This window comes from Bactrocera latifrons, unplaced genomic scaffold, assembly GCF_001853355.1.
Source record: "Bactrocera latifrons isolate USDA-ARS-PBARC rearing strain unplaced genomic scaffold, ASM185335v1 scaffold_54, whole genome shotgun sequence".
Lineage (NCBI taxonomy): Eukaryota > Metazoa > Arthropoda > Insecta > Diptera > Tephritidae > Bactrocera > Bactrocera latifrons.
Window position 1 is genome coordinate 334778 of NW_017537201.1, and position 22250 is coordinate 357027.

Below are 22250 nucleotides of genomic sequence, written 5' to 3' on the forward strand. Positions count from 1 at the left end.
TTATCACCATCATATTATCATAAACAGTAATTATACAATTAAACTAAAATCCAGTGATCGTTAAAAATGTTTATTTAGACTTAATTGAATGCATTTACTGCATATGCATATAATACAGTTATAACCGATTTTTATACCGTAAAAAATGATTAGTAAAGCTGTAAAGTAAATTAAAATTTTATTTTTCATTAGGACACTTTGTAAAATTATTTCACATTTAAACGGTCGAACAAGGTATTTTGAGAGTTTTTCGATTCTTTTTATCATCTTTTCTCATTTTTGATAACTGAATGAATAGGTCTCGAAATTTTTGCTCATATCATTAAATAATAATAAAATTTTTAATAAAAAATGAGAGAAGACTTTAGAAATTCCTTTTAATCAACCCAAGTTATACACAAATGAAGAAGAAAGGTCGATATAAAAATTTGTTTGATAACCCTACGAAGTTGTAACCACATGCAGTTTATTAAAATTTTTTGGCTTCAGCCAAGTTAATTCGGACCTCTACTGTTAACGATTGAACTGTCTAAAGTAAGCAGTCGTCCGGAAGCGGCCAGCTTTGGAATTGTAGAGTTGTGTTCCAACAGAAGGATACCAGGTTAATAGTGACTCGCTAGAAGTTTCGGGAGCTTGTTTGAGAGGTTCTTATGTGGCCACTCTATAATCCGAACCCGACATTTAGTGATTATTATCTGTTCCGGTGTAAGACGAATAGTTTATGAAAATCGACAAAATCACTGTTTTGGTTTATAGTCAATAGTTGCTATGCCGACATTATGATATAACCTCCATAATGGCAATTAGTCATCGAACAAAGCTGAGCATATTTAACCTAAATCGGAACATTAAAACAATATTAAATAAAACCTAAATATGTTTTATAAAAAGTAATGTTTTTTTTATTAGACTTTGCATGTTTTCGCATTGTTAAAAAAAAAAAAATTGTTCTAGTGAAGACACATATTAAACTGCACTGATATACTTGTATGCAATATATCCCTCATATATATTATGCTGTACTATTTAAAAGAAACTCGTATGCTCTCATGTACCATAAACTAAACTGTTCTTATAAACATATAAAACCGTTAAAACTATGAAATGATATTGGCATAACATTGAGAATACATGTAATGTCTTCTCTTGCTTTTGTCCCATTAGTTTCAGTTTTATCATAAATATCATGTCAGCAATATACGGCAGAATTATTGCATATAATAATCATACAAGCATAAAAAGTAAATTGAAGTTAGGGGACAGCGGAAGTTTATGTGAGGCGTAGGAAAATATTGACCGATTTTATAGATTTATCAAGCCATATTGTACTATGTTACAACAAAATAATAGGTATGGCATGGGTATCTAATATCTGATATAAAATTAACCGGAGGATGTATATTATAGATGTATTATATTACGGACGCTGCATTTTATATCTCGAGATTCGAGAACAAAAAAATTTTCGTTCACCGGAATTCGCTTTATTGTTTTTCAAAATATTCTCCATTAAGCTCTACACAATTATGCCTGCGTTTGAACTCATTTTCGAAGCACTTTTGCCACCTGCATCATTCAACTTTTGTTGGATTCGGCTCATTTTAGAACACCCAAACAAACGACTGCTGTTTACTATCGTACTCATAGTCAATCATGGATTTAGATTTATCACATGTCACGATGTCAAAGACGTGTTTCGAAGCATCGCTATCGTACTTCGTTAACATATCTCACGGCCAATCGACACCAGGCTTTCATTAAGCGATTCATAAATTGTGTTGGGTTCAAAGTCAACAAATATTTGTTACAGTAAAATTTTCATGCAATATTGAAGTCCCACTAGTGTCTAAAGTTTTCTCTTTCTCACAATAGGTCACATGACGATCTTGCTCTATTACTTTGCATACAGCATCATTAGATACCGGAACAACAGCTGATTTTAGACGATCTTACTGCAATTTGTCTTGGAGTGTTCAACGAACTCGATTGAATTCACCATTCCATTGATAAACACTGGTTCTTGCAGTGGTCCTTGATAAAGCTTCATCGTTAATGCACTCTTTATGTCGAAAGTTGCAAAAAATAATCGCTCGAAAATGTTCGCGATTTAATTCCATTTTTTCGTCGAGAAGAATATTTTAAGTTACTGTAAACAGCACAATTAGCGGTCGTTTCGTAAAAATATTCTGAATATACCACCAAAATGTCAAACGTTACCATAAAATTGTAAATTTCCAGATTGTAACACTAGGGCTGCCAAATCTTGAAATATAAGAGTCAACCTACGTATAATACAAATCTTCATTATGGTATTTGAGCCAATACAAGCATGCTAACGCTTAATGTAAATGTCCTTAGACTTGTACACGTAATAAGATTATGCTGGATGACCTTCAGCTGCTTAAGTAAGTATGGTACACCTCAGCAGTGCAATGCGATAAAAAGAGTAATAGTTTGTCTCAAATATTGTATTTCTAACTGAATTTTGTTAGCGGAATCGTTGTGAATGTTGAAAAAGGTTTACCGTGATTCAGTTTATCAGAAATACAAGTTTATCAGTGACACAAAGCCTTCAAAGAAGGTCGAGTTGATCGTTGATGAAAAAAGTGAAGGATATGGTGCTTGAAAATCGATACACAGAGGCCAGAAGAGCTCGGCATCTGAAAGCCATCCCAAAAAGTGCTTATGGGAAGTGTTTCGAGGACTGAGGAAATTGTTGGCATAAGTGTATTACATTTGGTGGGGATTACTTTGAAGGCGACAAAATAAATAATTAAATATTTTGTGTTATATTTACAATTTCCGCGTATTTTTTCGTCACAATTTATAATTTTTATTTCAAATTAAACATAGGAAAAAAATTGGATTATAATGGAATGTTTGGCCGAATTTTTTTTCAATTGAAATAATATATTCAAATCGGAATAGAAATTAGAATTGCAGTTATTTTTTTATTTTTCAACATTAGCAACAGCCGATATAACGTTTTTGTAAATTTCAATGCCCTTTAAGTAGACGTCCGCTTGCAGGAATTCATCGTGATCATGCAACAACACGGGTGTATGATTTATAGGCGAGAAACCTATGGCGGGCAAGCCCAATCCGCGTATATAATAGCTATCTGTGCCGGCAGGAAACACAAGTGGTTGGATTTTAAGGTTTCTGAAATTGGGTTTAAAGAAAGTTTTCGATCTTACAACTTCCCAGAAGTCAAATACAAAGTTTCAAAACATACAAATCTTTCATAGTTTTCTCAAATGCCAACCAGTATGGATTGGAGTTATCAATTTTTGTAGCCGCAACCTGCGGCTCTTTTTGCTCATATACGATTTCCACACCACCGCCAGCTTCTTCGCACCACGCTTTGAGCTTTACAACAAACAATACAGAAATTGTTAGATTCAAAAACAATGTAAACATAAGCTAACTTAAATCTCAAATAGAAAATATTAATTATATACACACTTACAAATCTATTTACGTACCTGTCTATCAAAAACATCGTGGTCTACATTCAACGCTAAACGCATATCGAAAACAGCTTCCATAACCGGTGGCACCACATTGCTTTGTACACCACCTTTTACAACGGTTAAATTGATGGTCGTGACATCGCCAAGTTGCAAAGATTTATCTTTTTCCAAACGATCGACTTCGTGTTGTCTAAACTCAAACAATTTACTCAGAATATAGTTCAACTTTTCGCCTACCGTATTTTTGTGCAACAGCGAACCGTGCCCGGCATTGCCACTAATTATGAAATGTACATCTAAAAGTAATAAAATACTCAAAATAAAAAAATTATATTATATTTGAGATTTGGTTTCGCTCACGCCAAAGACTTCTTTCCGCATAGAAAACTGGAAATGTCTCATCGGCAGATGCAATGCCTTCGTCGAAACAGAAGCCAACATTTAGTTTTTTAAAGTCTTCAGATTGCAGAAAGGCCTTCATACCCATTGGACCAGTAATTTCCTCGTCTGCAAAGTTACCACAATTCAAACATAATTCAGTTCACTTCTTATATCGTTCATACGAACCTGGTAGGAATGTTACATGTACTGTGCGTTTCAGTGTGACGCCGTTTTTACGCAGCGCACGTATGGCTGCCAGATATTGCATGCCCACACATTTCATATCCTGCGACCCGCGTGCAAATATACGACCTTCCTCGTCGATTTCGGCAGCAAAAGGTGGATGTTTCCACTTGTCGGCATAAACTGGCACCACGTCCATGTGTGAGTTCAACATAATGGTAGGTAGTTCCGGCTGTTGCCCCACCCACGTAATTACAACTGTTGGCTTCTCCACACTGGCGGGATGAAGCACCGCAATTGGCAATCCTAGGTCATTGGACTGTTTTTTCAGAAACTCCACCGTGGGTGCTGAAAGTTATGAAAAGTGGTTTACTAATTACTACGATCTGGTAGGGTATTAATATGAGTAACAACAATGTAATATAAGGGTTGTTCTAGGCTGTTAGGCATTGGGATTGGTTTTATTGTTTTGACTGTTGGAGGAGGTGATTCCGAGGATTGTTCCAATACAGGGTTTTCCAATAAGAGTGATATTATTAAAAAAAAAAAAAAAATACAGTAGTTCTTGGACTAGACGAGTATAATCGATCAATTATGTTCTGAATAAAACAACGAACTCGATGAAACTAATTTTCCGAGTACTTATAATAGAGTAAAGTAATATTGATTTCTAAAGCTTGAAGAGAGTCAGGTTTATTGCTAAAGATCAATGACTTCAAATAACCCGACAAGAAGTAGTCTAATGATGTTAAATCACAACTTCTTGGAGGCCTTTCAATGCCAAAATTTCTTGAAATAATCGAATCTCCAAACTATTCCCGCAATAATTCGGTTGTTGCATGTGCTGTGTGGTACGTAGCCCCGTCCTGTTGGAAACAGATGTTATCAAAATCAATTTCTTTCAATTGCATCCATTAAAAAGTTCAGTTCTTGAGTGAAAACAATGTTATATGAAAGCAAGCCTAAATCGTTTCTCAAAGTCCGTCAGTCCCAATTCTTGAGAACGTATGTAAATTCGATTTGTTTGTGAAGGAAAAAAATATGTTGCAGGGATGCTCAATAGAGGAGGTCGATTTTTTGATTTGTTTTACGGATCATTTTAAACAACTTTGCCTAAGAGACTATGGGTCTAAGTAAAACCGGTTTCGAGCACGCGAAACAAGGTATACCATCTCGATGTTTAGATGCACAAAAATTCGTTTGTCGATCTCAATAGTTAATTCGTTTTTCGACCTGATATGTTAAGATTGATACCAATGCAACACAAGTAATCTAAGAAAGTGAAAAATATACCAATTTTACCAAAAATACTAAACCGTATTTCCCATATTTGACTAACGGTGACTTTTTTCTTTGTCATGTCGTACAAAAGAACAGCCAGACGGCAGTTGCGCAAATTTAGAAGTGCCTAATGCTATGAATACAAGTGTCAAGCCACGTAAATGGTAAGTTTTTCAGACAATAGCCTTCGACCTCTTCAACTGATAAAAATATTAAAAAAGTGAAGGACATGGTTCCTGCTCGACTCGCCCCGATAAAAGTGAATTTTCTTAAAGAAGAGTGCAAACAAGTCAATAAATTTTATTTACAACTACTTCACTTTTTTTGGCACAATGTATAAAGAAAGGAAGCGAACTGCTTTATTCCAGCTCTGTTTTACCCACCATAGTCTATATCTGGATGTACACTTGGTATTCGCAGATATTCCCGAAATATTTCGATTTCTTTACTATCTTTCCAAGAGCTCATTGCAACAACAATTAGTCACTAAAAACAAGTCGCTTAGATGAAAATCGAGATGATATCAATGCACTCAGTGAATTATCAGTGAATATAATAATATTTTTGCAACTTCAAGTTCAAGTTCCCACTCTTTTTAAATAAGTTTATTCTTATCTGTATTATTATCTTTATGATGCAATTCGCACACCAAATACAATTAGACTTTCACACTCATAAAAATTACAATTTATTTAGCTTTGTCCCGTTGGAGAGAACTTTAAATACTGAGCATTTGTGGCAGTTTGTTGAAATATTTATGAACAATTATAGGGTTTGGTAAAATGTTGACCACTGAAAACTACGTTTGAACACAATATATTATAAACATATGTACATATATATTTTGTGGTAAATATTACATGACCACAAATGATTTTACTCAACCACCACCAACCAGGCACCGCATGCTCCTACCTGATGGAGTTCTATTCAGGGTTTAAGTAATTTTATGTTTTTCAAATCTTGTTCGAGGGTGGACGAATATTTTATTATTTATCCAGGAATGATAGTAAATAACGGGTGATCCAATTAATGGATTTACTGAGAGAACCCTTCGATGAGCAGATAATTTCACGTTTTGTTTCGGTCGATTAGACACCATGATCGTGCGATATCACAACAATAGGGCGATGATAAGGGCAGTTGAGGGCAGTCCTTGAACGAACGAATAGAGGCCGTAACGGTTATGAAGAGGTAAGTTGAGAATCCTACATTCACCAAACGCATCAATCATTACTGGGGACGAGAAGTGGATTTATGAATATGACGTCGAAACTGTGCAATAATCTAGCGAATGACACTTCAGAAATGAGACGAAATCAAAAACAATTACATTTACAGTAGACGATGAAGCCATTTCAGGAGAGGCTTATAACACGGGGCTTCCGATTGGGTAATAACTCAAAATTAGTACGATCTGAAGATGCCACCTCTAAATCTTCTCCTTAATATCACATACTAAGAATTAAAATAACTATTTTGTCTGAACAAGGAGTATACATTATGACAAAAGTACCCGGAAATTGTAAACAAAGCACAAAATTTTTAATTATTCATCAATATTTATTTTGTCGCTTTCAAGGTAATCCCCACTTATGAGAAATATTTTTTCAGCACTTTTTGTGATGACCTTCAGCTCCTTCAGCAAATTTTGTTTTATGTCTTCGTCAGTTTTTTTCTGTTTGGGGAAGAAGTAAATATCGCACAGAGCCAAATCTGGTAAATACGGTGGTTGAACAATGGTATTCATTGAGTTTTTGGACCTCAATTTTAATCTTCACACATCTTCCATGGTTTTTAAAGCTAAAGGTGCTCTTGGTTTTGTTAAACGTTGGTCTAAAGAATTTAGAGATCCGTTTACCACAAAAATTCTTTTTACATCTTTGGTGAGGCCTATATTAGAGTATGCTTCCGTGGTATGGAACCCTTGTTATCAAGTTGATTCTGAGAAACTAGAGTCCGTTCAAAAACAATTTTTACTTCTTGCCTTAAATCATTTGAATTGGGATTTCAATTTAAATCTTCCCCCTTACACTAACCGTTTAAAGCTTATAGATCTCCCTACACTCGCTAGTCGTAGGGAAATGCTTGGTATAATATTTCTTGTAAAACTCATCAATGGGTCAGTCTGTAGCCCATCTCTCTTGTCTGATATTAATTTTAACATTCCCGCTCDCTCTACCAGGCAGTTTARACCTTTRCTTTTAAAATTTTCTAGAACAAATTTCGAGTTAAACGAAACATTCCGCCGTATATGTCACGATTTCAATTTTCATTCCAGCACATTTGATCTAACAGATTCACTCTTTACCATTAAAAAAATTATTTTATCTACTCTTAACAAATAACATTTAAAAATTATAATCTTTAATCAAATTCTTAGTTTTGGCTGTTGAAATTTTTGTTTCTGTAGCTGAGCAGCTTAAGATCGCAACGCTTAAAACTCTTTTGCCTTTTATGACTCGGCTAATTCCGCTCGTTCGCGGATTGCGCCCCTCGCGTCGGTTGGGCGGGAGGAGGGTAATCGTTGGGTATTATTATTATTATTAAAGAGACTTGTTTACGGTAACATTTTTGAAAAACAATCAGCTTTATCGCTTCATACCCAAAATATCCACCAAAATCATTCGAACTGACTCGTGAAATATCGAGCTCTCTTTTGCCATCTTTCTAACACTGGCCTAAGAGATTTTCCTTCAGTTTTTCAATTTTTTAATATTGTCACCAATTGAAAAGGTCGAGAATCAATCAGAACGAGATGTGTCTTCAACCATTTCTCGACCGTCTTTGAAGGCTTTGTACTACTCGTAGGCTTGTGTTTTTGATAAAACTGAATCACCGTAAGACTTTTTCAACATACACAATGATTCCGCACACAAAATTTGGTTAGAAATACAAAGTTTGAGACAAATTATTTGTGTATATTTTTATTCATTGTAAAAATCCCAACGCACTTCTGAGTTGTACCGACTTATGAAAGCAGCTGCTGCGCTCATATTTGGCTTAGTAATTAAGGACAATCCTACCAGCTTAGCAGTATATATATTTTTGAAATATCATTTACCCGGAGAATTTAACTATAATTTCCGGATTCTTTTTTGTCACAATGTATACACAAATATATATAATATAAGTATTTATCTGCCAATCAACTGATAAAAAATAAAATCCAAACATCGTAAGTGTAAAAGTATTTTTCGTTATATATACATATGTATGTAGATTCCGGTGACGTTTAATAGCTTATAGCTTCACATGAATATGTGTTAATAAGTAATTATATTTGAATACAATTTCACAGTTAATCTACACGAAGTTTATTGCACTCAATTTGCAAGAGAATTGAATTATTGTTGCTCTTATCGTTGTGACACCACAATTTAACTGTATGATAACGCATATAACAATTATTGTTCTGATAATGCAATGCGAATAGATAGCTAGCATGGGAAAGTACTTAATAAATGCATGCGCAATTGCTAGCAATTACACACATACTTAAGTAAATAAGTTTGTAAGTACATATAATATAATATGTACAAATAATATCAAAGAACCAGAGAGAATTCTTTTGGCACTATTCAACCGATCAAGAACCAACCCACCAGCATATTTTTTTTAGAAAAAAAATAGTAATTCTACAATAATATCTATAAATCAATAATTTTTATATTTAAATTTTATATTTAACACCATCAAATCAACAATATTATACAATTAAACAATGAGAAAAAAAAAAATAAACTAAACATTTGTAACAGCTGGTATGATTTTTTTATAGTATTCAATTCCTTTCAAGTAAACATCCGCTTGTAAGAACTCATCGTGATCATGCAACAACACGGGAGTGTTGTTCATTGGTGAGAATCCAATGGCTGGAACGCCAGCTTGACGAATATAACGGCTGTCGGTGCCACCGGGGAATACAAGAGGCGTGATTTTCAAGCCACTAAACAGCACAAATGAAATAAAATAAATTAACTAAATTAACAAAATTTAATTGATGTTCGTGCTTACAGTTCCGTTGTCGTTTTTTTGAATGCCAACCAGAAGGGATTGGAATCATCAATTTTCGTGGCTTCAACTTTTGGTTGCTTTTGTTCAAATTTTATTTCGATGCCACCACCAGCTTCCTCACACCATTTATTTAGCTGCATATTTTGGGGAGAAAAGTAAAATAAGTTAGTAAAAAAGAAGAAGATATTTAGACACACATCGTGGCAGCATAAAATTCAGATTAAGAATATGAGGGCAGTCTGATAACTACTCGTAAGAAAACTTCTACTATCGAGCACTACTGTTAAGCCGAATCGAATTCACAGTTTTGTTCTGACTACGCGTGGCAGCGTGTGTATACGCGGAATTTAAAAAAAATTAAAAATAGCAATATCGGTCGATGTTTCGATTTTTATTTTTGGAAGTGAAATTGCGTAATGAAATCAAACAGTGCAGCTCCAATGGCAAAATGTGGATCAAGGTATGGTTGGATAACGCGATCGAAGTCCACAAGGTGTGGATTAAACGCTGAGACAATAAAATATCCCATATGGTGCGTTCGCCCACTCCGAATAAGAAGTGCAATGTAGAAACAACGTTAAAGCAGTGTCTGCAACGCAATCCGAAAGAGTTTCTGTTTTGTCTGGTAACCGTCAATTGAGCACGAAATCATTAATTTACAATAAGACGAAGAAATAGTCGAAACAGGGAACTTCCAGCGCCAACCACTAATGGATAGGCTACCATTTTCACAAGGCGTTATTTATATTGACTACTGGGATGATCACAAGACAGAACAAGTACAAACAAGTGAGTCCAGGTATAAGCCAACTTTTCACACTCTGGCAACTTGCCAGGATTAAAGTCAGGGCAATGTCTTCAGGTAAAGAAATCATCTTAGCAATATGATGTCTAGGGCGAGTTTTCACCTGATTTTATTCATTATATATTGGCTGTTGTAAGCGGTATAAAGTCAGCCGTAATTTTGAAAGTCATTATATTAGGTGTCCCTTGCTATTGCGATACCCTTGCCAAATGAAAGTTCTACATATATCTTAATTTAGAGTTTTGGCACTTTTTATTCTTTCGGTTAATGTCATTTTGTGGGTGTGGCAGTGTTTCCAATACGCCCATCTACGAACTCGTAATTTTTTTTTGCCGAAGATGTTCAAGATGTCTCAATTTTTACTCAAGTTGCAGCTTGCACAGCGGCCGGACAGACAGACAGTCCCCCTGATTTCAACTCGTCCTCCGTCCTGATCATTTATAGGTACTATATGGTATACCGAATATCTATCTCGCTTAGTTTTAGGTGAACAAATCTATCATACTCTGTAGCAACCTCTAGCAAAAGTATAAAAAAGACTTCTGCTGTTGCCATGGCTAAATGGCTCGAAAACTCCCACCAACAGACCAGATTTTATAACCGTGAGATTTATTGTGATCGGCGAACAGAAATTTTAGTCATATGAGAAAGTTATCACCGATTTTCTGAAAACGTATTTTTAAGTTGGGTTAATAAAGAAGCTTGGAAAGTCGGGCAGATATTATGTTACAATACGGTTTTTGTGATCAAGGAATGCCAGTTAACTGATGAATGCAAACTTACGTTGGAAAATATTCTATCTTCCGTCTTCTATCTTATGCGTTCTTAAATCCTTGTAGACAACCATCTGATCGAAGGTAACTATGTAACTAAGGGAGAGCTGCTTAAAGGAACGTACTGAAATAATAGTTTTTTCCTGGCAATGCAACAGCATAGAAGAACTTCCGAAAATATTTTTTTTTAAGAAAATATTTTTCTTTTAAGAAAAAATTGCTATAACGGATTATTTCAGTTCTCTCAGAGATTATTAATAGTTTAGAACGCTACGAGGGATTTTCGGATATCATAAGCCGCACTTTTCCTACGTATTAACGCTTATTGGTCAAATGCCACATTTTTTTATCTTCATAAAAGTTTTGTAAACCTCACTGCATTTACTTAGAACACTATTTGCTGATGCTACAAAATATTTTCGAAATACCTGTTTCTCGTAGAGATCATGATCAACGCTCAACGCCAAACGCATGTCGAAAACAGCAACCAACGTCGGTGGCACCACATTGCTCTGCACACCGCCATTTAGCCTGGTTAAATTGATGGTTGTGACGTCACCAATAGAAAGCGAACTATCGTTTTCTAAACGCTTCACTTCGTGCTGTCTGAATTCCATCAGTTTATTTAGAATGAAATGAAGTTTCTCGCCAACGGTATTTTTATGTAACAAGGAACCGTGACCGGCTGTGCCGCTAAATATAAAGTGGACATCTGAAATAAAATTGATAACATAAATTACAGTTTGTAATGAACAAATCAAAGAAAGCATTCCATCCTTACGCCAGATGCTGCGCTCCGCATAGTAAACTGGGAAAGTTTCATCGGCCGAGGCGATGCCTTCGTCCAGTGAGAAGCCCACATTTAGTTTTTCATAATCCTTCGATTGGATGAACACGCGCATGCCCTCGACGCCACCAATTTCCTCATCTGTAAATATATAATTGTTTTGTAGTCAAGTTTATTGTTTGATAAAAGGTTTATCACAAATGCGAACGCGATACGAACAAATCATAAAACTCTTAGCGTATATACTTATGCACTGAGATTACTGAGTTTAATGCTCTTACGTGATGTTTGCGAGCACATTCATATCATACATAATTACTTACCTGGTACAAAAATCACATGAATGGTGCGCTTTAAGATCACATCGTTTTTGCGCAGCGCCCTTATCGCTGCCAGATATTGCATGCCCACACATTTCATGTCCTGTGCGCCACGCGCATATATTCGGCCCTCCTTATCGATGTCGGCACCGAATGGTGGGTGAGTCCACTTCTCGGGAAACACGGGCACAACATCCATGTGTGAATTCAAGACCACCGAAGGCAAATCTGGTTGCTTGCCTACCCATGTTATGACAACAACCGGTTTTGTCGGGCCCGCGGGAGAGTAAATTTCAATAGGCAATCCCAAATCGATTGCCTGTCTTTTCAGGAATTCCACGCAGGGTGCTGAGGAGAGTGATGTATTTTATGAGTTTTTGAAATCATGGTGGTTTAGATAGTGTTTTGAGGCAGTCATTTTTATAATACGCTGGACTAAGCACGGTAGGTAAGTTAGGTTAGACGGCTGATCAAAGATCGCACGTGGACTGTTATACGTAGTTTTTTTGTGAAGCCTTAGGAAAGAATAACTCCTATCTTCGAACTTATAAATTTGTAGCAAATAGAAATTTGCAAGGGCGTTTAATTTTCATTCCCACCAGCTCGGTAGGATGTCTGAAGTTATGCGCTCTCAAGGATTTAAGTCTTGACCACCCAAACGCGAGACAGTCAAGAAGAAATTATTGAGTTGTTTCCATTTCATCTTCTTCCATACAGCATCTGCAGATGACGACTGTTATGATTTCCAGCCTTACTGCGTGAACGCAAATAGGGCAATGGTTTGTAAAAGACCCAAAACTAGGAAGAGCTTTACTGAGTGCAACGAGATCCCTAGATCTGGCCCAGCGCTGGCTAAGCTTCTGCGAAACCCAACTATCCAGTAGTAGAACACAAGAGGATACAGGAGCACCGACCCGCTCCTATACTACCGAAAGCGATTCTAGGGTGCCTTTTCTTGCTAGCTTATTAGCTTGTTTTCTGTGATTCCGCTGTGGCTTATCACTCATGCCATTTTTATCACAAAGACACTCGATTCTATTGATAAAGAGGTTAGGCACCCTGAAGGCTCTATTAATGAGTTCTAGGCTAGTATCGCCGCTCTTCTATCTGATTGGATGGTCACTTCTCTGAAGGAAGCTGCATTTCGAAGCAGTAAATCCAATGCTATCTTAATGGCTGCAACCTCATCTTAGAGACACTACAATAGTCAGGAAGCCTAAAGCTGGAGTTCATACCGGATGGACAGAGAGGAACAATAGCTTAGATTGCTAATAAACGACAAAACCTGTACATTTTTTGATAACTCTGAAGCATATCTATGACGACGGTGCGAGCCGAATAAATGAAAAATAACAGAAATCTTTTGCGAAAGTTAAAACTAATCATATTTTGATTTCTGACGGCCGAGCTAAGAACTCCAGTATTAATACCGAAATATCACTAAAGAAAGACACTATAATGATTATTGGAAACATCTATATCTAACCTAACAACCTGTATGTAATATACGTTTTACAGAGAATGTAAAAAATTCCAGCTACGATTGCTTTCTAATTTCTGGTACATGTGTATATACACTTTATACTTACCATAATCAACGTCCGGATGCACACTTGGTATACGCAGGTATTCACGAAATATTTCGATCTCTTGATTATTCTCCCAAGAGCTCATTTTATAGGCAAACACTATATACAAAACAATTAATGTTATGAATAACTGGAGCTCTTCACTATTTTCTATAAAATTCCAGAGAACTGTAAGTTGGCAAAAGGTAAAATTTCGCTAAAAGCTTTTCAAATAGTATATAGTAATATCGAATAGATGAACAATCGGCTCTTAGCAGAATATTCTAGATATATGATACCACTTTTAGAAGAGAAAGGAACAATAGTTACTGATTAAATGAGAGATAAAAAGTCTTGAATATAAATGTGTTGACGAGGTTTTTTAGAAATGTTTACTAAGAGTAGTGTTTAAAACATTCTGAAAGGTGTGGCGAATCAAATTAAAAAGCTTTAGGAATGGGGAAGATGCTCTGGTAATAGTTTGTCAACTAATAGACCTTCCTAAAGATAAGTTCAAGTTTTTTTCTCTATATACAACGGTCATTGCAGGTTCGAGAGGCACTTATGTAATATGGTCATTAAGGTGATTAAAAAAAATTTTTTTTTTTTCGTTTGGTACTCTGAAATATAGATAGTGGTACTCTCCAAGAATGAGTTCTTAATTGTAACGGGAAGGTCCCCCTACTTACAATTTTCGATTTTTTCTTATTATCATATAGAAAACTTTATATCTCGCTTCCAACTACTCGAAAAAATATCTTGTTCCTTAGATTTTGTAGGAAATTGAATGCTCTACAAAAAAGGTCTGTACGATTTTTTCGTAAACCCAACCGTTTAAAAGATATTAACAGTTAAAGTTTGATTATTTTTGGGAATTTGTTTTTTTTCTTATTAATTTTATAACTCAATGAACTAAATTATTATTAATGATGAAACTTATTGGTTTTTGGAGAGGCTTTCTGAGAGGTGCCTAGGAACCTATTTGTCAGAGTACCAAATGAAAAAATAAAAAAAAATTTTTTTTTGATTCACCCTAATAAGCATTGATGTTTGACGATGAATATCTCGTAAACGTAATAAGGGACCATTTTTATAGAGCAGTAAATTTCCTACAAAACTATGACTAATTGAGAAGATTTCTATCATCGATAAGACAGACAAATGGTTCTGAACAGCGCCTAGAATTTATGGAAGTTTTGAAAACCAATAACCCCTCAATACTTCTTATAGAACACAGTCGCTCAGGGTGGATTATAAGCAAAGTATTTATGTACAATTAAGCACAATTTTGTTTTTGTACTATTTTCTACACATTCTTTACAGTTTTTTCATAACGATCAACAAATTTAAGTGGCCATTGGCACACATTTAGACTATCGCGATATTCCCACGACAATTACCGAATTGACCTAAATTTGTTTCCGGTCAGGGCATACTATTCCAGCGGCATTTAGCAAAAGCTTATGGCTAATGAATTATATAGTTACAACAACAAAGTAAATAATGGAAAATCCCATTGGATCAATTTTGCAGTGTGCAGCGGTAAATGTCGTTTTTATGCAAAATATCGGCACACTTTGCTATATTGAATAGTGCTCATGATTGATCCAAAAACCAAACATACAAGTACAGACAAGAGGCGGACGCTTCTAGCTAAACCCCATATTGACATTATTAAGTTGCTCACAATTAAAAACAAAGCAAAGAAATGGGTGACACTCGAAGCTTTTTAGGATAACATTGCGATCGTTGCGACAAACGTCAATTTCTATATGGAAAACAGCAATATCTCGGCGCTTTATCGTTTCTAGTAAACACATATTTTTGGAAAAGTGTAGGAATTTTACACATTTTATATTTGCGATAAACGCCAAATCACCTTCTTATATAGTATTGTATTAAGTAATATCGGAATGGGCACAGTCTCACAAATCAGCTGTGTTTGCGTAGGAAAAATGTTTTTTTTTCTATTACTACACTTTCTCTAATATATTTGCAAAATACACAGAAATCGCGACGGCTCTTTTAATACTGGAGAGTTGGACCTATACGTCAGAGTATTTAAGCATTTTGCGCCGGTCGATAAGCAGCCATACGCTTTACGAGTGCTCATACGAAGCTATGAGATCTGCGAGTATAATGCCGTCAGTGTGTAATGTACCCTTTAGGGAAAGCCACTAGTTGCCTGTCATGTTAATCGAACGATTTAACTTCAGATGACAATATGCTCGTATTAATTTTTCTAAAATTAAGAACAAAATATTAATATTAAAAATGTAATTAATTAATTAGGTTATACAAGTACAAAATGTATAAATGTATATTATAGAAAAATCGCGTATGCGGGAAATGTTTTACGGATTATTCTGAACAACTTTGTCTAAAAGGCTGTGGGCCTAAAACCATTTTCGAGCGAGCGATTTTAAGAAGAAGTTTTTTTAGCGATCATAAAAATGTGTTCGTCAATTCTTGAGACATCGTGTTAAATCACCATATAAATATTTTATTTATACAATTTGTCATTATATACACAGTATAACATAAGCGAATCAAATAGCCGAACAATCACGAAAATTAATTATTCAATTTTTGACATGGTCCAATGTAGCATAAAATGTGTAAGTATACCACCATGTCACTTCAAAATATTGCCCAATTGACCCACCTGGGTCTCAAATTTTTGCCGGGTTATATGCCCCTAACTAACATGGCAGTTAAACGTATATTCACACGACACGAACAATTATGAGATCAGTGAGAGTTATAATGGGTGGCTGTGATATTTACTCATTTGTATATTTGATAAAATTCACATAAGCTAGAACTTGATTTTGGTTGGGCAGCTTGCATGTTTTGCAAACCGATATTTCTGTTTATTTGACATCTATATACTTTGGTGGTTCGATATCGGCTGTTCCGACAAATTTAATATCGTTAGTACTATAAAAAAAATCAAAATCGATTTTTACCAAAATTTCGGCATTAAATTATTTATAAAAAATTATGTATAAATCGATGAGAAAAAATTTCGATTAATTAGTAAAAGTTTTAAGAAACTCGTGTTAAAATTTGAGATTAATCGTTTTAGACGTTTCGAGTGGTCAGCGGCTTTGACCATTTTGAGAAAAACGCGTTTAATGTTTGGCCCTGTACTTCCAAGCACTTTGAAACGCTTTTTCAAATTTCCTTGTATCTTTGAAAATACATATTCACCGGAACGATATGAAATTTTCTATATGTATTCTTAAATAAATGTAGTACGTTATGAAAATAAAAATAATTCGTTTTTTTTAATTCTAACTGTGTAGCTATAACACCTTAAATATAGGTACATAAATGTAAGTATATGCATAAATATATTTTTTAATACATGTATCCCACCAGTGAAACTATTTTATTTTTGCAATTTTCAATAACCATTTGTTTTTGGACCACCCGCTACTCATTCATACTCCTCTGTTTTGGCTTTTCTCATTTGAAAGCAGTATTTTGGTTTATCTATGTATACCCTAACGGCAACATTTGAATTATAAGCAAATATCTATATAAATATGTATGTATGTATGTATGTAGTATATACATTATACGATTATTTAAATTCCTTAACAAATCTTATCAGAAGAGATTTAGAGAAGCGTGAAGGTGATATGGATCCATAAATTTTTACTCTGCCCTCAGACATCTTTTATGTAGTTATTACTGGCAAATAATAACCGAAAACTATAAAATTTAATTTTGTACATATAATTCTTTGCTAATTATGTATGTATTTATGCGTATATACATACATATAAACATATGTACACAGCTACCACCTTTCTTCTCAAAATAAAAGCAAACATTACAAAGCATTTAACATACCTTTGTTCACCTTTGTTTTTTGCTTTTATCAGTGTTATTATTATTTTGGATTTTTGTTTTGTTGAGAAAATGCAAACCGGCATTCATTACATTGAGCAGAAACAAAAACAACAGCCACCTGTAAACATTTACTGCTCAGTGCACGTAAGAAGCGACGTGAAAAATATTAGATATAGAGAGAGCATGATCGCATTAATAAATAAAACGAGTGTTTTACTCTTTGTTCAATACATTTTCAAAACTTACCTTTAAGAGCATTTCTCTTTTATTTTGCAATCAAAGTGTAATTAATTATTAAGTTATTTTTAAATTCAAATTTCGAAATTTTTACAGTAAATTCGTTAGTGTTATGAGAAAATATAAATTATTGGTTACTTGTATACGCTGAACAAAGTATATTAAATTTGCCACGAAGTTTGTAATACCCAGGAGAAAACATCGAAGACAATATACTAAGGTTGCCTTTTATATTTAGTGATCCGAAAACTCACAATTTTATTGTAAAGTGTGACATTTTTAATGGCATGCACACTCAGACCTTTTTAACACACGAACGCTATTTAGGTTATTTACAGTAATTTAAAATATTCTCTAGCAAAAAATGGAAAATAATCGCGAACATTTTCGAGCGACTGTTGTTTACAGCTTTCGACGAGGATTTTTGACAATGAAGCAAGTTCGATCAAGAACCAGTGTTTGTGTTTATGGTATGGTGAATTCAATCGAAGTCGTAGATTACTCCAAAACAAATTTCGGGAATGTCGCCCAAAATTGGATTCTACATAGTTTGACAATCGCTCAAAAAAAGGGTCGTGTGGATTAGTCGCAAGAAATGTTAAAGGAGATAAATCGGCAGTTAACAGTATGAGTGTTTCAAGACGAGCCGAATCTAACAAAAGTTGTTCACGCACGAAGCACTTCCAAGCAAAGGGTTGTCCGTTTTTTAGAAAAACCTGGACATGTCGCAACCATGTCATTGGAACAAGGCTGGGAAGCCAACCGCTGAAGACAGATCACTCTTCATCACGACCATGCGAGTTCTCAAATATCGACTGAAATGGATGATGATTGAAATCGAGTTCTTGTAAGGATCTTTTTTTGTTTTTTGGTTTTGTTAACGGTATTATAGCTTCGATGCAACCAAAGTCAACGCCTTTTTGTTTTTATATTAAACCGCCTAAACTCGCGACTCCGCTGGCCTCTTCGTGTTATGTATATAATTAATAATGATTACATTCGTTGAAATTCGATTTTATTATTCCATCAATTTGCAATCGAGGTCGATTAAAATAAGTAGAGGAGCTTCCAACTATTAACTTTAGTCGTACGATTTATTTAACACAAAATAAGTTTCGGCGACTACTTCTTCATGGTATTTTAATTTCTTTCCTGACAACGTTCTATTGAAATCTGAGAATCTTAAAAGGTCGCTGCGGACCAGATGCGGAGAAACAGTGGCTGCGGAAGCGATTCTAAACTCAATTCGTTCTATTTTGCGATCGTATTCATTGGTTTAAGACACAATCGATTGTCTTGATACAGCAGGAATTCTTCTTTTTCGAATTTGTAATTTTTTTCGCGGCACAAACGTTCCGATAAGGTTTTAGAATAGTCGATGTTGGTGTTTTTCAAGTCAGTAGTTGAAGGTTATTCCAAAATATAGGTGCCCAGACTTTGGTACATAACAATTGCGTTTTTCCAAGTTTTGGATTCCGTTTATTGTATGTGGTCCACTTGAGTCATTGTCGAGTGACCACGGGAACGAAATGCTACAGCTTTGTTTTATTTATTGACATATATATGGAATCAAAAAACACGTATTTTGCATTGAACAGCCCCGAACGCTGATAAAAATCATCGTCTCCATGTTATTTCGGCTCGTCTCCTCGAAATCGTTAGTATTATATGGAAATGACATATTCTGTTTTTATTCTGAAGCGATTTGATTATGCTAAAATATTGTGATTTATGTCAGTTGCTGATCGATTTACTACTCTCAAAATTTTGACGAATTGAAAATAACTACAAATCATTTTGTTCAGATTGGTACATAACTATACTTGAGAAGCACCATAATCTGATTACATTGACGGTTTAAGTGCTACTCAATTGTCCTTTCGAAATATAACTTTAACTAACCAGCCATCATTTGAAATCGGACTACAAAAAACCCTTTGTTGCACGTCTTAGATGTTGTCTATATGTCTCTAGCAAAAACTCAAATTAGATAAAATAAACATATTGTTTTATTATAAATTATATTATATATTAAAAGGTATATTATTGCAACATAGCCAATAAGTGCGAATCAACATGCCTTTTATCAGTTTCATCCGGATAAAAAGCAAGCGTTATCACTTGTCTTAAATGCGCTATCAGATAATCTCTATAATCTGCAGAAACTGCTGAGTAATGTTATGTAGATATTTTAATTTATTTTGAACCAATACATACACCAGTGGAAAATTATACGTGCCACGTTATTCAATTCGAAAACCACAAAAACTAAACCAACCAGTTGCACGAGAGCTTGTGAGGTAGTTGTCTATAGTTGCAGTTGTAGTAGTAAATAAGGGGCACATAAATTTAAATAAATTAACTAAGTAAATCCGTTGATCAAACACAACTTGTTGAAATTGTTCTATTTGTATTCATTCGTTGTTGCAGTTGGTCTCACCTACCGATGTATAGTATGTATAGAAGTGATAAGTGCATGATGACAGACCGCGTAGGGAAGTAATGGACTTATGGAAAGGTAAATCAGTTTTAATCAAGTAAATTTTGGAAGTAATTAATAGTAAATTTATTTTATAGAGTTTATAGTTTTAGGAGTTGTTGGCATATCCACGAGAGTAGTTCTTAAATTAGACTTCAAATGAAGTGACGACCATTTTTGTTGGTGAAATTTGCTGTACTTTCAAAGTAGTAGCTACGCTTCTTAAAATTTCAAACTGAAGTTTTTATTAATTAACTATTTTATCAAAAAAATATATAACTTATTATGATTCAGCAAATTTTATCAGTTTAAGTCCCACTTTTAACTTATTTCGATAATTTTTTCCAGACTCGTTGGAATGTTTTATCATAAGTAGTTATTTCCTTGAATGGCAAGCTTCGAATCATGATGAAATACATATTAGGGTTACATACATATTTCTAATATAATAAAAGAAATCCACTTTAGCTTAAGTCGATTTTAACTACTTTAGCATATTGGAAATCAAATTAGTATTTGTAAACGATATCTGAAGGAAAATTCGAAGTGTGAAGTGTTAAAATAACTTTCGCTGAATTGTTTCATAAGAAACAAATTTTCTGATAAAGAAACATATTTAAGAAAATAGTGTATGGGAATTATTCGATTCACAGTTATTTAAAGGATATATCTATTTGCGAATTTTAAGGAGTAGATTTTTTAAGCCAATCTGAAGAGTAAATTTTTCACAAAACACAATTTCCTCTTTTAGGAAGCGGCTCCTTCTGCCTCCCTTCTCCAGAACACTTTCAACTCTAATTTACTTTTTTACATAAAAAATTTGATAAAGTTTCGCAGATCTTTCCAACTGGGTGTTGTGTATTTATATATATACGAAATAGCTAGCAGCTGTAAAATTTGTTTGCTTAGAAATCCCAGTGATGAGAAGAATAAGAAAACTTTACTGCGACGATTTTGAAATTCATAGAAATAGACGTTTTTTCATGTTGCTATCGAATTAAGGGGTTATGTACAGTTAGAAGCACGAAAAAAGCGAATTTTCCTTTTCTGAGAAAACTTTTAATTTTTGTTATCCAAAAATTTGTACACAAATTATGGTATGTTTTAAAGACTTTTAAGTCTTAGTATTAGAAAAAATATTTATTTGGAAAGGAACTACAGCTGATCACGGGAAGATCTTCTCAAAAAAGACGTTTTGCGATAATCACTATATCTCTGAACTGGATCCTCTGAAATAAAAAAACCATAAAGATTTCGTTAAAGTAATGTAAAATCTAATAAAGGAAATCGAAGAAATGAGCAAAATACATTTTTTTTGACAAAATAACAGTTTCTAAAAAAAAAAACGATTTTTGACCAATATTTAAATTGTTCATAAAAGATATTTATCACTGAGATAACATCTTTGTTTAATTACAAAAAAATATATATTGGCTTAGCCGTTTTCAAGTAATGGTGGTCACCGACTTTGAAAACACCATGTTGAAAAAAACTCGTTTAAAGTTTGGCCTTGTACATCCAAGCGCTCTTAAACATTTTTTCAAATTTGTGTGTAACTTCGAAAATATTCACGAGAACGAAATGAAATATTCTGCCTGTTTTCTTAAATATATGTGACCTGGTCTACGAAAAGAGAGCTAACGTGCGAAAACTAGTTTTCTGGGAAACAGCTGTTAAAAAAAAGCATCTCATCTTCCATCCGAATCAGCTAAAAAGTGAAAATTGATTTTTTGACACCTAAGACTCCCTTTCCGTAGACCAGGTCATAAGTAGGTATAAAAAATCGGTTTTTCGAAAATTCTGACCGCTGATTCATAAGTTTATGACCTCTTTGTTCAAAGGTTTATCGAGTACTTTTGAAAAATATAAATGTGTATAAATCAAATAGAAATAGCATTCTTCAAACTTCACTAAATTGACACTTTCAGAAAACGCACTTTAACTAGTTTCCAACTAGTACGACTTTGTACTTAAACGGAATGAGTCCACTACCAAACATACACCAGCACAGCACTATGGTGTAATAGAAAACGACAAATTGATGTAAATTCTGTTTCAACAAATAAAACGCTGGATCGTTGTTGG

The 22250-nt window shown here is 34.3% G+C and overlaps 2 protein-coding genes across 4 annotated transcripts; both read right to left on the bottom strand.

The window, feature by feature from the left end:
• Positions 1–2931: 2931 nt before the first annotated feature.
• LOC108974203 (aminoacylase-1-like) lies at positions 2932–6029 on the bottom strand. Its single transcript, XM_018941907.1, has 6 exons — positions 5702–6029; positions 4041–4385; positions 3834–3980; positions 3486–3769; positions 3236–3369; positions 2932–3162 (listed from the first exon to the last, which is right to left on the bottom strand). Exons 1-6 carry the CDS (start codon positions 5784–5786, stop codon positions 2952–2954), a joined length of 1206 nt encoding a protein of 401 aa, XP_018797452.1. The 5' UTR covers positions 5787–6029; the 3' UTR covers positions 2932–2951.
• A 2996-nt stretch (positions 6030–9025) lies between these two features.
• Positions 9026–15609, bottom strand: LOC108974246 (aminoacylase-1-like). 3 transcript variants are annotated; one of them, XM_018941959.1, is made up of 7 exons: positions 15468–15609; positions 13610–13708; positions 12024–12368; positions 11695–11841; positions 11342–11625; positions 9336–9469; positions 9026–9267 (listed from the first exon to the last, which is right to left on the bottom strand). In XM_018941959.1, the coding sequence occupies exons 2-7, from the start codon at positions 13692–13694 to the stop codon at positions 9063–9065; spliced, it is 1200 nt and encodes a 399-aa protein (XP_018797504.1). In that variant the 5' UTR covers positions 13695–13708; positions 15468–15609; the 3' UTR covers positions 9026–9062. The 3 variants fall into 3 exon arrangements, with proteins under 3 accessions (XP_018797504.1, XP_018797503.1, XP_018797502.1); XM_018941958.1 differs by having other exon boundaries at positions 13610–13759; XM_018941957.1 differs by having other exon boundaries at positions 13610–13777.
• Between the last annotated feature and the right edge of the window lie 6641 nt (positions 15610–22250).

What these genes read in the sequence shown, in the direction of transcription:
- LOC108974203 (XM_018941907.1), bottom strand. Translation starts at nt 5,786, where the DNA reads ATGAGCTCTTGGAAAGATAGTAAAGAAATCGAAATATTTCGGGAATAT. An exon ending in ACATGTAACATTCCTACCAG is followed by an intron (nt 3,981 to 4,040) that starts GTTCGTATGAAC and finishes GTAACTTTGCAG; the next exon opens with ACGAGGAAATTACTGGTCCA. An exon ending in GAGAAAACTATGAAAGATTT is followed by an intron (nt 3,163 to 3,235) that starts GTATGTTTTGAA and finishes ACCCAATTTCAG; the next exon opens with AAACCTTAAAATCCAACCAC.
- LOC108974246 (XM_018941959.1), bottom strand. Translation starts at nt 13,694, where the DNA reads ATGAGCTCTTGGGAGAATAATCAAGAGATCGAAATATTTCGTGAATAC. An exon ending in GCATCCGGACGTTGATTATG is followed by an intron (nt 12,369 to 13,609) that starts GTAAGTATAAAG and finishes CACTCTCCTCAG; the next exon opens with CACCCTGCGTGGAATTCCTG. An exon ending in ATGATCTCTACGAGAAACAG is followed by an intron (nt 9,470 to 11,341) that starts GTATTTCGAAAA and finishes CAAAATATGCAG; the next exon opens with CTAAATAAATGGTGTGAGGA.